The sequence below is a fragment of the Melanotaenia boesemani genome, chromosome 15, assembly GCF_017639745.1.
Source record: "Melanotaenia boesemani isolate fMelBoe1 chromosome 15, fMelBoe1.pri, whole genome shotgun sequence".
Classification (NCBI taxonomy): domain Eukaryota; kingdom Metazoa; phylum Chordata; class Actinopteri; order Atheriniformes; family Melanotaeniidae; genus Melanotaenia; species Melanotaenia boesemani.
The window spans coordinates 15,640,214-15,654,852 of NC_055696.1; the positions used below are offsets into that span (position 1 = coordinate 15,640,214).

At 38.2% G+C, this 14,639-nt stretch overlaps 1 protein-coding gene across 1 annotated transcript in view; it reads right to left on the reverse strand.

Moving 5' to 3' along the window:
- Nucleotides 1-14,639, reverse strand: part of hspa4a (heat shock protein 4a) — a 15,978-nt gene continuing 1,339 nt past the window's right edge. The window contains exons 2-19 of the mRNA XM_042008667.1: nucleotides 12,555-12,612; nucleotides 12,323-12,463; nucleotides 11,518-11,640; nucleotides 10,528-10,627; nucleotides 9,973-10,106; nucleotides 9,424-9,668; nucleotides 9,083-9,159; nucleotides 8,615-8,766; nucleotides 8,174-8,280; nucleotides 7,410-7,543; nucleotides 6,977-7,158; nucleotides 4,712-4,795; nucleotides 3,140-3,295; nucleotides 2,686-2,811; nucleotides 2,489-2,596; nucleotides 2,214-2,333; nucleotides 1,903-2,064; nucleotides 1-1,565 (exon numbers count right to left, since the gene is read on the reverse strand). Of these exons, the coding sequence (XP_041864601.1) occupies nucleotides 1,365-1,565; nucleotides 1,903-2,064; nucleotides 2,214-2,333; nucleotides 2,489-2,596; nucleotides 2,686-2,811; nucleotides 3,140-3,295; nucleotides 4,712-4,795; nucleotides 6,977-7,158; nucleotides 7,410-7,543; nucleotides 8,174-8,280; nucleotides 8,615-8,766; nucleotides 9,083-9,159; nucleotides 9,424-9,668; nucleotides 9,973-10,106; nucleotides 10,528-10,627; nucleotides 11,518-11,640; nucleotides 12,323-12,463; nucleotides 12,555-12,612 (2,410 nt within the window). The 3' untranslated portion in view covers nucleotides 1-1,364. The remainder of the gene's footprint in view (nucleotides 1,566-1,902; nucleotides 2,065-2,213; nucleotides 2,334-2,488; nucleotides 2,597-2,685; nucleotides 2,812-3,139; nucleotides 3,296-4,711; nucleotides 4,796-6,976; nucleotides 7,159-7,409; nucleotides 7,544-8,173; nucleotides 8,281-8,614; nucleotides 8,767-9,082; nucleotides 9,160-9,423; nucleotides 9,669-9,972; nucleotides 10,107-10,527; nucleotides 10,628-11,517; nucleotides 11,641-12,322; nucleotides 12,464-12,554; nucleotides 12,613-14,639) is intronic.

A 14,639-nucleotide genomic window follows, 5' to 3' on the forward strand; every position in this document is an offset into this window, starting at 1 on the left:
TTTCTCACGTGGCTATGCACAAGCAACACAAAAATTATACAAAAAAAAAAAAAACCTTTAAACTATTTGAATTTATGCTGTTAAAAAAACTGCTCTCCAGAGGTTAATTCTTTAGTTTGAAGCATCATGAGCATTTACATTTTAGTATTTTTAATTGGGTGCAATGCAACGTTTACCCTAAGACTGTAAATGATAAAGGTTTAAAAGTGTAACTTTTGACAAAAATAGCTATTTGAGTTGGACACTGATTTAGAAGTTGCAGTTTCCAGACAGTTTCAACTGCGGTCTGACGGACCTGCTGCTCCAGTTGCAGTTGCTGATTTTATTTGGTTCAACTATTGCTAAATAACATAATAGTCTTTTTGGTGGCACATCTTTGCAATTTCTAGCTGTTGTAGAAGGGTAGATATCAGAGATAGATTATTGCATGATAATAAACAAAGGTCAACACATATTTTTATGCAAATTTACTCATTGTAGTAGAGTGTTCACAACCATTTGTTTTGTGCAACAGTTAAAAGCAGAAAATAGCCACTGTGATCCGTAATAATAGTGTCAACAAGTGATTTTTTCTTACACCTTTTTTTTTTGTCAAGATTTATTTTTAGATTTTTTTTCTTTGTGATATGGCAACAACATCAACACCCAAAAGGTGGTTTGTTGGACCTGCAATCACATTTTTGAGTAGAAAACCCCCCCAAAGAAAATGAAAGTACAAGGCTGCCAGAGACAGACCATTGCTTTTGAATGAGAAAAGCAGAACAGTGAAATACTGCTTGACAGTAACTTGTATTACCTAGTTTCAACATACAGAACTTAACAAAAACATTTAGACTCCTCTTTAACTGAATACATACATAAACCAGGAGCTCCAACTTTTTCTAGTGAAGGGAAAGAAAACGAAAAAGGAAATTCTATAGGACATTTACAACTGGAAACAAATCATTAATAAATACCACTGCATCTATACCTCATTTAGACATACGATATTTTACATGTTCATGAATTCTGTGTGCATTAGTAGTTTCCTTATCCTTTAAATCTTACATTCGTAACTTAAATGTACTCAGAAGATGCTGAATATTACAATCTGGAACATTATAGCCATCAAAGCAGCACAGAGAAAGCAGTCTTCACCCACGCTCACAACCTTTGTCACAAAGCAGTCCAATTCATTTTAAGCAGTATTGTTGTATTCAAAGAATATAAGAAAAGACATGCCATGTAGGCCGGCTGATGAATAGTAATAACGGATGCTGCTATCTGTGTCTTCAAGAAAGGCTAGTGTATCATCAATAATAATCTCAGAAGAAGGAGAGAACGTGGACGAGCACGGGGAAAGCTGAGGTTAGCAGCAGCAACAGTTAGTCAATGTCCATCTCGGGGAGCTTGCTGTCTGTTGTTTCCTGTTCCTTCCCCGCAGAAGTTGCTTTGTCTGGGTTGCATGGCTGGCTCTCTTTTCCCTCCTGCCCATTAACTGGTCCGTTGTCTGTCTTCTCGTCCTTAGGAGGCTCAACCTTGGGCTTTGGTTTGGACACCACAGGGTTGCAGGATGAATAAAGCTCCTACACGAAAGAAAAAAAAACATATAAAGACATATAAAGGAATACATTTCCCACCTTATGTAAGCTGAGTAATGACAATATATATGCTTTGTTTTTTTTGTTTTTTTAATAGGATACTATGTTGAACTCCATAACTTTTCTCTTCTTGCTGTAAAAATCTTTGCTTCCCTCTCTTTGACCCTGCTGTGTAGATGACATATTTATGCCCAGAAAAACATTTCCAGACCACAAAGAAATGCTGTTTGTGAGGGCAAGTCAAATGAGATGTTTAAGAAAATTGAAACACATTTCCTTTGACCATGTAGTATGTTTATAGCTTTATAAACACTTTAATTACCTTAGTCTTGGCTCTGATATCTACAACTTTAACCACTGGGTCCAAAGTGAGGTCCTGACTGTTCTGCTGGTTCATCTTGCTGTTCAGCCAATCCATGGCCTCTTTGATCTGCTTTTCCACCCGAGTCACCTCCAGCTCATCGAGGTGATCATACTGCTCATCCTGCACAGTTAAATACGGCAACTTAACCATGATTGTTCAACTTGGTCCAAGAAAGTCTAAGTGACTTTTGCTGGCCTTAATAACTTCAACACTTACTGATGTAGAACTAATGAGACGGGGTTAATAAGGACTGTTTCACTGATATTTACCTTTGCTTTGTAGGCTTCAGCGATCTTTATGTACATCTGAATCTGTCTGCCAAGTTCTTCAAATGCTTTTGGTCTCTCCTCGGCCTCTGTGAACCGTTCACGAATAGGCTGACCAATTTTCTATTGAAATGAAGATCAGGTCTCATCACTCCGTCATCCAGAAACACGAGTTATTCAAACTTCATAACTAAATTAAGCAATCAATATATCCAACTGATTTAGCTGTGAATATTATTCAAACTCTTCACTCTGACTATCATCCTTCCCGATTTTACCTTCAGTTCTGCTAGTTTGTCGATGTAAACTTGTTTCTGTTGGTCCTCTCCATCCTCATACAGCCAAGTCTCCGTGTCCTCCAGTTTTAATGAGAAAGCATCACGATCCTGAAATTGTACATTATGTGTGTTTTTTTTAAACTTCCCAAAAGGTTAAAACATAAACCTGTCAAATGACAAGTCTGATCTGTACTCACAGCCTCATTCACAAACTTCTCCAGGACTCCATGCAGCTTATCCCTCATGTCATACACGTACTCTTCTACATTATTCTTTGCGTCATTTCTCTCCTTCTCAAGCTTGTCCTGCATGATCATCTTTCCCTGGAAGAGAGTGAATTTTAGCTTTAATTTAGTTTGAATCAAACTATGCGTTTACTGAAAACTTATTAACAAGAAGGAGTAAAACAAGAGTTGAACGTTGAACTTCAGTCACCTTTTGTCATTACGATACATAGGGGAAAACATCGTGAAGAGTTTTTAGAATACAATTTTTCTCTGGATAATATAACCATTAACTAATCAAATGATGAAGGGTTATTCCTTTGTTAAGAAACAAAAGGCAAATTCAGCAGGACAAGTGAGCCTTACCAGCGCACTGCTTGGACTGTGTGTGCATGCTAGACATTCCTGGTGATTTTTAGAGCATTACCTCATTCTCCACAAACATATTAAGTTCTTGACTGGACAGCTGCCACTGCAGTTTGTTTTCTATGGGCAGATCCACCGTCTTCGTTTTTACTTTAGGCTTCTTCGCCTGAGGAGGCTGATCATTCTTCTTCTCCTGCTTAGCGTCCTCTGACGATGTCTGGAAAAAGGAGAAACTACTTTTCAGTACTTTCGGTATGCTGAATGTTAAAGGTGGGATTTTACTTAGTGGGAAAGCTGTGCATACAGGTTATGTATGTTAAAAAAAAGAAATCAGTGGCTGTCCATTTAAATGAATCAATTAAAAAACAAAACTTGAAGTATAAAACACATACAGGTGTGTTTGTAGTTGTACAGCTATCTGAGAGGATCAATTTGAGCTTTATACCTTGGGGATGATGAAAGTGGGAGAACTTTGGTCAGTCCTCACTTTAAAAGATGCATTTGAACAGCTGAATGAAAGTTTTAGGATCAAGGTTTGGAGTTATATTAATTGAGGATGAATGGAAAAGGGAACACACCCAGTTGATGTGGGTCCCTAACAGACTGAAGTACAAATGTGGAAGTGTAACTGTGAAACAATACCCATTACCAAATGTTTAATCATCCATGGTGAAACTATGATATGGCCTAAATTATCCCAGTATTTACTACTAAGTAAAATCTTTTTGATCCTGGCCTTGAAGAAGTTTGAAGTTCCTTTAGTTTCCCACGGACAAACATTTTCTTTGTGTTGGATGTCAGGAAACACATTTTGTGAATGGTTTGTGCTACATGAGCACTCAGTTTTCACATTTCATCCTCTCTTTCACTAAGACTGTAATAGTGAATCAATAAGCCTCACACATTCTGACCTTATTAGGCCTTTTGCTTAAATTATTGAAGTATCTTTGGATTATTTTTACATTTTAGATGAAACTTTTTTCCACTGATAAAAACATCAAATCATCAAAACCTTAGTGGATTTTCACACTTTTGCACCCCCTAACCCCAACGTAAGTTAATTCAGCATCCATCTTACATCCTGTCTCTTCTCTGAGATCTCTCCAGCCAGTAAAAGCCAGTCCAAAGTTGATTCTCATCTTATTTCTTGCTCTGTCACTTTCTCCCATTCTTTTCCTCTCTTCCTCTAAAAATGCCCTCTGGCATCTTTACTGAATCAGCCATGGTGCATGTCAGAAATAGCCAATGTGATGATGTCCAGTTGTTGGTGTGTGATGTGTTGCCATGAGTCACATGATTCCCTGAGCTGGAAAAAAACATTTGTGAAGAGTTGTTTCTCAGCCTTGGGACGCTGCAGGGAAATGATGGCTCCAGGAATGTACATGATGAATGTCAGTGTGACATTAAAATATGTGAGAAATACAAAGTTTTAAGGCCAGAAATGTATGCTGTGTTGCTTTAACTTCTCATTATTGTATCATTTTCATTGACGCAGCAGTCAGTTACACTGTGACTTGCCATCTTCCTGCTTTCCTCTACTTGCAGAAAGCTGTGTTATTATTGCTTTGTATGCACTGTACAAGGTGGAGTCTTAGTGCGGCTGTGGTCTTATTGCCCCCCCCCACAAATTCACCTCCATTTCTTCAGCCTCTGTTTTCTTCTCTTCGTCATCTCCAGCCGGGTTTTTGTGATCCTCCTGGTCCACCTGCATTTTGTTCTGGTGAGCGGTAACAAAACAGGGGATACGGTACAAAGGTAGCAAGGTAGCCATTCATTCATCCGGAATTAGATCACTTCATTCAGATCATTAAGAAACATGTTTGTATTGTCTGTAACAGATTAAATGGGTTTGTGGAAATAATCTTGGGGTATTTTCCTGTTTCCAGACAACATGCTTTTTCACCTTTTTAAGTTGTTAGAAGTATTCCACCTTCAGATCCTTTTTTTTTTAAAGAGGCATATGTAATCCCCAAAAAATAATAAATATGTGTAAATATGGCAAAACTTGCCACCAAATGTCCAGTTTAAAGGATTGTAAATGGTGACATTTGTCCAAAAAAGGCAAACACCTGAAAACTGTGTTGCACTTTCTAAGCGAGGATGTCAAAATGACAATTTAACTAACAAGGTGTGGCCAAACCATGTGTTTGTAAAAAACTTTCCAAGAAAAAGCACAAAGCAAACAGTTTCCCTTTCCTTTCCTTTCCTTTCACACACACACCCCCACACACCAACCTTTCTTTCCCAGCTTGTTTGTGTCTTACACAAACTTTGTGTTTGTGCAAATTAGGGATGGGCCGATACCGGTAAAAGCATCGGAAATACTCCAATCCTACTAAAAGTAAGGGGATCAGTATCGGCGAGTATTTCTGTCTAAACACCATCTGATACCATGAAAACGGAATCATAATTCTTTGTTTCCTGTCCAACACGACCACACACAGACACAGAAAGTTACGCAGTCCTGTGTGACCGTTTTTTTGAGTTGGTAGGCGGAGAAGCAGCTGCGCACGAGTCACTGTTGTGCTAACATTTAGCATTAATGGTATGTTAGTAATTTGGCATCATTATTCATTAGAAAATCCTGCTAGCCAAACAGCAACATGCCTAATATGCAGGCCTGAAGTTTCCAGAGGCGACATAAATGCTGCCAGATTTACCACCAGCAACTTTATAAAGCATTTTGGTTGAAATCGTGTGAAAGAGCACAAGTTTGTTGCCTTAAAGGAAATGCAAAATGAACCACAGCAATAACAAACGATGGCAAAAGCTTTTAAAAAACATGAGGAATTTGCAGAAGAAAGCCAGAAAGCTACCACAATAACAGACGTCTTATGCTGGGTTTACATCAGAAGACTTTGAAAAGATTTGCAAGAGGCTCTAGAAAAGTACCAGCTCACACCTAAAGACAAATATTTAGAGTTTTAAGTCTAGCCATAGCCTCAGACTGAGATTTGACAAAGACTGCGCATCACTATTTACAAGACTACAACTAGATTCTTTTAGCATTTTTTGTGATATGTTGGACAGTTGATATGGAACAGGGCCGATCTGCCCACAGCAAAGCAAAGAAGGGGAGAATTTCCCTCCAAGATCAATAAGGAATTACACATCATTATTATTTCTTTAAGTGGGCCTTTGCATCTCCACCAGGTGCTACACCGACTCATCAGAATCTGGAAGGATGAACGAGTTTCTATTCTTCTCTCTTTGATCAAAGTTTATTTACTCAATAATTAAAACAGTTCGGTGGCCATCATGGATTTCACGTGTTAATAAAACATTATTTAAATAAATATTAAGGCTGTCAAAAATAATGCATTAACAGCAGTAACTAATTTATGTAATTAATTGCGTTTATTTTTTAAAACCGGGGTTAACGCTCCCTCATCCCCCACACTTTTCCCGGTGTGAGGGTTCAATACTCGCACTCTTTCATTTAAAGAAAATAATAATAATAAAAAAAATGTTTCCTGCAGTTCTGTACTAACATGCCTTCTTCTCCTCTTCTTCTACTCCTCTCTCCTGTTGTTCCGTGACCGGTTGTCGGTGATCAGCTGATCAGCTTCTCTGGTGCTAGCACCATCTTTCTTGTTGCGCTTGTTTATTATTTATCTGAGTAGGAGGAAACTAGCGGGTTGTGCTTCATCTTATATTTACCCAAACTATTGCTATTGGATGCACTAGCAATAGCAAAAATTTATCAGTCTCATGTCAATCAGATCCATGTCACTGTCATGTGAAGCTTAAGAATGAAATAGAATTTATAGACCTCTTAATAAAACAATACTGGTATCGGAGCCGTACACGGTATCGGCAGATATCCAAACCCCAGGTATCGGAATCGGTATTGGACAGAAAAAAATGGCATCAGAACATCTCTAGTGCAAATACACACCTCTTCATCTTTCACTATCTGGTCGGTCTCCATTGGCTCTTCCCCTTCAGATAGCTTCACCACCTCTACTAGTGACGCGCTTGACACGCTGAACACACCATGTACATTAACGCGCACTTTCACCTTGACCTTGGCACACTCGCCGGAGGCCTGAGGAACCACATTCTGGATCAGGAACTGGCCTGCAGGGCAGACGGAGAGTGGCAAACGGTGAAAAAGCTGGACAATTCAGTGATCATCCTCAGCAGAATTAGCTTATTAATGTGTGCATGCCTTAAGGTTAACATCAATCAGCCTAAACCAGTTTTAAAAACCCCCAACTTGGAGTTATGAAACCAAACACAAAGCTGGGACAGATACCAAAGTTCTATATTAACTTTCTCTGAAAACTAAATTCATACAAATAAATGGGTTAAAGTTAAATTTGCAGTACCTATAGTGGCATTAGCGTAGGGAAGCTCCTTGGGATTGTTGTAGTACGCTTCAAGGGTGAAGGGTTTTTTCCGGTAGAAGGTCAACACTTTTGAGAAAGGAGCTGCATGATTCTTAGGGAACACCTCACAATCACTGCAGAAACACAAACAGGAAACAAAGGAAAGATGTTAACATCAGACAGCCTCATAATTTATACCAGGGTTTAATGGAGATATGCAATCTATCAATTATGGTTTGGTAAGTTAGCAAACAGCAACAGACCCTAAATAATCTGCAGAAGCTGACAGCAAGTTTTTAGTCCTCCCCTCAGATCCCAAGAAAACAAAGAGTTAAAGAACAGAAAAGAGGTATTGTGGCCCACCATTTGCACGCTGAGGCTTCTACCCACTCAACCACCCACCCACACACCAGCCTGGTATTTGGCAACAGTTTACAACACGCAACCGAAGTTTTCTTCCAACTAGGAATATTATAGAGAGCTTACAGCTCATCTTATGACATAGTGAAATGACGGTGAATTTTCAGATTGTGATTTTAATTATGAGAATCAAAAGTTGAACAATATATAAAGTTTTGCAATAGCTAATAACCAAATAAAACCATATTATTTAAAATCTTAAGCTCAAAACGGTCAAGAAATCGATTACTATTCAGATGTAAACAAAGACAACTAAGTTATTTTCTCTTTTCTTCAGGCACGAAATGTTAAACAGGATTTTTTTTCTTCCACTTGTACCAAGGTGACAGAGACGTGGATCATACCTCAGTCCTTCCTCTGCAGCTGAATTCCACTTTAAGGAAATGGAGTAGGGGACAACATCTGTGATGGAGAACTCCCTGACTTTGAAAGCTGGTGACAGGATAGCACACTGAGGGGAAAAATAAAAGCACAAGTAAAGAAAAAAAAAGAATAATAAACTTAAAGTTTGTTTCTTATCCTGACCAAAAATAAAACTATTTCAACTCTAATAACCAGATTACTGTTCATGCATATGAAGTCTTATTACTACGAATTTGTAAATTTCTTAATACATTTACATTAAATTAAATATTTTTTGCCAATAAATAAGGGTTCAACAGTTGTTTCAAGGGTTTGAGAAAAATAAATGTCTGTTGTGTTTCTGTTGCTACAATTATACAATAAAAAAGGCCTGAGATTAATTCAGACCTAACAGAGTTAAAATACATGACAGGTGAGCTTACCTGCAGAGCGCAGCCCCTCGCCACGGCCTCATCTGCATTCAGGGTGGTGCTCAGCTCTTTGCCGAAGAATTTGCTGATTCGCTCTTTGATGGCAGGGATTCTGGAGGCGCCACCCACAATCTCCACTGCATAGATATCTTCCTTCTTCAACTCTGGATGCAGAAAGCAGAAGGCAAAGATGAAACAAAGCAGGCATGTTAGGTTTAAATGTCACCACTTTACCTTCAAATGCCGATCAAAAACAATGCCGGTGTTAAATGTGGTTGATGTAAACAGAACAGGACACAAATGCAACGAATCTGACAGAGAAAAGGGGGGAGGAACCATCGCTGAAAGGCAGGAAGGCAGATATGCGGGCAATGTCCGGAAGTGCTGTCTTATTAAATCACATGCCTGAATTTTGGTTCATGTGAGCGTGAACATGCTTATGGGGATTGTCCAGCTGCTATGAAAGTTGTTGTTACTCACTGGCTTGTTCCATGACGCTGCGCAGAGGACCCTCGACTTTGGCCAACAGTCCTGCACACATCTCCTCAAACTGACCTCTGGGAACAGACGGTCATGAATTATTAATAGATGTAGTCTCACTCACACACACACATACTTTGGAAAACACCACATGTGCAGTTAAACTCATGACATAGACTGAGTCTCAGAACTCTTACCAGTTGAGTATAAAAGAAATATCTGTTGGCTTTATCTACACACCGTATTCTCTCTCTACTCTTTATTATTCTCTTTGTTCCATTCAATGCTTTGTTACCCTACATTTAAAGTGTTTAAGTATTTAAAGTAACTTTGCATCTCACCTGTTTAGTTTACTAGAAACATCAATGTCGTTCATGAAGCATTCAATGTTGAGGGGGAGATCAGAAGAGTTGGCACTCATTAGCTTCTTCAGCTTCTCACACTCTTGATAGAGACGCACAAGAGCTCGAGGCTTGGACTTGACATCCAGTTTGTACTTCTTTGTAAACTCCTCACAGAAGTGGTTTACCAGGATGTTATCGAAGTCTTTCCCACCAAGGTCTGAATCAAATGCTGTTGCCAGGATCTTAAAGAGAAAAGCAGAGGAAAATGGATTGATATATATTGAATCATACTTAAAGCTGAATATCTATGGCCATTGCATTTGAGGTTTACAAAGTAGGAAACTCCTTAATGTTTTCACTCATCTAGTTTTCACATTCCTCTGTTATGGTATGTAGCATACCCATGAACACAATATAGCCAATCAGTGGTAACCAGGGGGCAGAGTTCAACACGCTTCATGTATGCTCACATGAATTACAACCTACAGTATGCTGCATCATTAAAAACCACCTCATCCAACTTAGCAAAAATGATTGAGTATGCACCTTGAGCTTTCCCTTGTTGAATGCACAGACTGACACCTGGTAGCCAGAGTGTCCCAAGTCCACAAACACCACTATCCTGGGCTTTTCTTCTGGAGCTGGCAGGTCCTGCTTGTAGATTCCATATGCCAGAGTCACTACAACAGAACAGGGAGGCACATTTTAGGATATTTCTCACTACTGTCCCACCTTAGTAGTTAGTTTGCTGTATTATGCTGAGCAAATTCTGTTCTAACATACATATAATTACTGCTGCTAGTGTGAAAACAAGTTTGATTAAAATATGATACCGGACAGTTATTGTGTATTTGACTGTTCAAATCGTTAAGGCAAGAAGGCACAGGAACGCCTTTTTACTGGTTTCCCGTGAAAAGAAAACAATCAAAACTGCCCAGGAATCGGTTAAAGATAGACCTGCTGCTTATTTTTATTGACAGTTTAGCTTTCTGACAGACAGAAGCAGTTATAAGCATGCACAAGTGACGTATGTATAAGTTACAAAAAACATCCCCCCTTCAGATGCATGTCCTGTACAGAATTTACCGCATTTCTACATACCTGCAGTGGTCTCATTCATTAGTCGTAGACAGTTAAGACCTGCAATCTGAGCTGCATCAATGACAGACCTCCTCTCTGTATCAGTGAAATAGCTTGGTACCTGGAAGAGACAAAAACAATGTTATGTGAACATGAAACATCCAATGAGTCAGCCCATGTCAACAGTCACAGTGAGGGATCTTTCTGGAACCACTAACAATAACAATCGAACGTGGACACAGATGGCAACAATGTGAGGTATTAATACTGCACTAAAACAGTCAAAAAGCTAAGAAATGTCTAATTTTTCCATTATGATGGATTAATTTGTACACCAGGGTATGAAGAGCCTGGCTCACAAAACGTCTGGATAGCATTACCATATTAGCTAGCATTGATGCCAAAACAAAACATATCCATGTGGAAAAGATCAAGGTCTAAATTTAGGTACTAGTCAAAGTAATAATAACATGTTATCCATCTCAAGGTCTGATGTAAACTGCAGATTTAGGCTTGGTGAAAGTATGAGCCTCTGTGCATGAGACGTACACGCTTACATAACAGGTGCTATTGGTGAATCCACATACTGAGCTCAAGGAACACTTCCCACTCTTCACAAACAAGGTGTTAAGAGAGGAAATGAAGCTTTCAGGCAAAGACATCTGGTGAGACGTTTAAAGCTCAAAATGTCACATAAACAGGTGGCAATACATTTATACAGCATTTTTTCTTTAAATACGCTTTTTTTCCCCCCTGTACTATTCAAACTGTTTAAGATAGTTATGCCCTTTACTCAAATGTCACAATGTATATGCAATTCTAAGTAAAAAAAAGACACATTGGACATTTAAAGTCAAACAAATACAAGAAGTTAAATAAAGATATTAAATTTGACATGGATAAGAGGAGATTTTCTTTAAAAAAAAAAACTAGACCTAGCACTGACAGATCTACTGAATAAGTTTTATAGATTTTCAGACACCCAGACACTGTGTCTGCAGGAATGCTTACCGAGATGACGCAGTCTACTACTGGTTTCTTCAGTGCACTTTCAGCAGTCTCCTTCAGTTTGGTCAGCAGCATGCCAGTTACCTGCTCGATGCTAAACACTTTCTCTTCTTCCATGTACATCACCTACAGTTGGTGAGATTTCATTTTAAAAGTTGAAATTATTTCATCCAAGTAAGTAACGTTAGCTAAATGCATTATAAAGAATCAACTTCTTATAAAAGCCAACCTCCATAAGACCAGTTATTCCTAACGGATTGAGGGAAAAGTATGTAAACGTAATCAATTATATTTTGGAAGAGCTCGTGATGTTAAGAGGGATTTTGCAGGCCACAACAGATTGATGCAATCTTCACTGGTGACATTTATTTTGCGCTCATTTATCCTGAGGATTCACATTAATCATTCCAACAGGATTGTAGCAACATGCTGGGCTGTGTGTTTAGAGTGTGCCAAGGCAGGCATAATTATTTATGTACTTATAAGAATTTTGTTATCTAAAAGCATAACAACATTTTGATCATGTAAACAAAAATACTTACGAAATGACTAACAGATTAAGAAAGAAAGAAAAGAATATCTTCTTACAAAATAAGCTATGAGACGAAAAGCTAGGAATCAGATTAACTAAAACACATCTTAAAGTAGTCAGGAAAAACATCTACCTTATATGACTTTTCTATATTTAGTTTGTTTTTCCTCTCTCTTCCCTTTTTTATTGTTGGTTGGTCTTTTCAGTACATGGCGCTAAAATAAAATGTGGACAGAACACTACATTTTAGTATAATATAATTAAGTGTAATCTTACTTTTATGCCGGTGGCTCCAGAGGGCATCTGTGCCAGGTCGTACACCAAGTTAGACTTGGCTGACTGAATATAGGTGTCTGAGAAAGCCCTGCCATGGAAGCGCTTGAAGCCTTGCACTGTGTTTTTACAGTTGGTTACCACCTGGATACAACAGAGCAATAGAAGAAAAAATCAGACATGAAGTTTCAACATAATACAAGTTTAAACTTTTATACCATTTATTGGCTTTTACCTGGCTCTTCGCTGCCGCTCCAATTGATCGATTTCGTGGTCCAAATGATACAAAAGACCTGGAAAACACAATAGTAAAATGTTAAGACAGAATATGAGCTGCTGTTACAAGCTAATAGCATGATCGAATTTTATCAAAATCAAGACAGACTTATAACCACAAGTGACATGATGTCATCATATCTACACATTACTGACATTTCAGGGCCCTACCCTATTTTAAACTACACAGGCCATTTTAAGAATCTGCTGTCTAGGAGGATTCAGATATTTGTCAAGCTTTATATTTCAAATATTCGTCGTCAGTTTTTATCATCAGAAACATAGTTATTACCAATGTTATCCTACACATCTGAATTTTGCATTATCTCAGCAGGAAAAGCCGATAGGTGGCATATAGGTGCGTTGTCACAGCGGTGAACCAAATCCACCAAAAACCACTTTATCCACCTTATTTGTTACCTTATCTTATTTATTCCAGTATTTTTCAAGCCTTATTCTGTAGAGGATGACACATTTGATATATCACACAATGAACCCCTCATTTGTTGCATCGAGCATTCTGGTTCACACTCCTTACCAGTGAACTGTAACGGGATTTATTAATACTCATATCAATACTCAGCATTAGCAAGTACGCAAGTGTTTTGGTTTGAAAAAATGTAGTACTGGTGCATCCTGCTGCTATTACAACATTATCATACTTCTTGTAGCAAATGTGTTTGTTTTCTTTTTTTTTTCCACTCATGTAGATCCCAATATTTCTCAAATTCTTTCTGACTACAAAATTCAGACTTGCTTAGAGTCAAGTACAATACTGCAGGTGAAATTAAAAACATTAGAATATCGCACAAAACTTATTTCAATAATTCAAAGGTAAACTAAGATCTTATATGGACTCATTATATGCAAAGCAGTATATTTTAAGCATTTATTTGTTAGAATTTTGATGATTATGGCTTACAGCTTATAAAAACCCAAAAATCAACATCTCAGAAAATTAGTATAGAGGGAAAAGGTTCAGAATTGTAGCCTCTAAGTGCTACACTCTAATCACCTAATATATCAAAAACACCTGCAAAGGACTCCTGAGCATTTAAATGGTCTCTTAGTCTGTTTCAGTAGAAACCACAATCATACGGAAGGTTGCTGACCTTACAGTTGTACAGAAAACAAACACTGACACCCTCTACAAGGAGGGAAGCTTCAAAAGGTAATCGCAAAAGAAGTCGGATGCTCTCAAAGGGCTTTATCAAAGCACATATATAAAAAGTTGATTTTAAGGGAAAAGTGTGGAAGAACAAGGTGCACAAGCAGCAGGGATGACTGCAGCCTGGAGAGGATCGTCCAGAAATGGCCATTCAAAAATGTGGTCAAGCTTCACCAGGAGTGGATTGAGGCTGAAGTTAGTGCTTCAAGAGCCACCACACACAGACAGATCCTGGACATGGGCTTCATATGTCGTTAATTCTCTTGTCATGCCGCTCCTGTATAAAACAACGTCAGAAGCATCTGGCCCAGAAGCAGCTGGGCTAAAGAAAAAATAAACTGGTCTGTTCAGCAGTGGACCCAAGAAGAGAGTGGAGAGTTAAGTGATTTGGCAACTGTGAATGACAAGACTGGAACGAGAGCTTGTCCACAAAAAACAAAAGGGAGACAATTGAAATCATTGAACAAAAACCCAGAAAATGAATACAACAAAAACTCTATACTGTGATTACTCCTTTTAAAATGAATGCAATAGAAAATCAGATGATGATTCCGGATCGTTTCTAGAAGAGAAAAATACAGAAAACATTCATAAACATCACTATGATTCCAATGTTTAGCACAAAAGACACCAAACTAAGCATAAACTGGGCTAGATTATGCTATGTTTCTACTTCCCTTAACATTCAGATGTTAAAAATAACTTCAGCTGGTCTTACATTATTTTCCAACTTTTAAAAGTCAGCGAGGAATACAATATAAAACTTTAAGAACGGTTACATACATGAGATAAGCCTGTTAATCAATGTTTGAGATGATGAATGAAAAACTTGTGTTGCATCTTTGTATTATTCTGTGCATTATTCAGTCATGATTT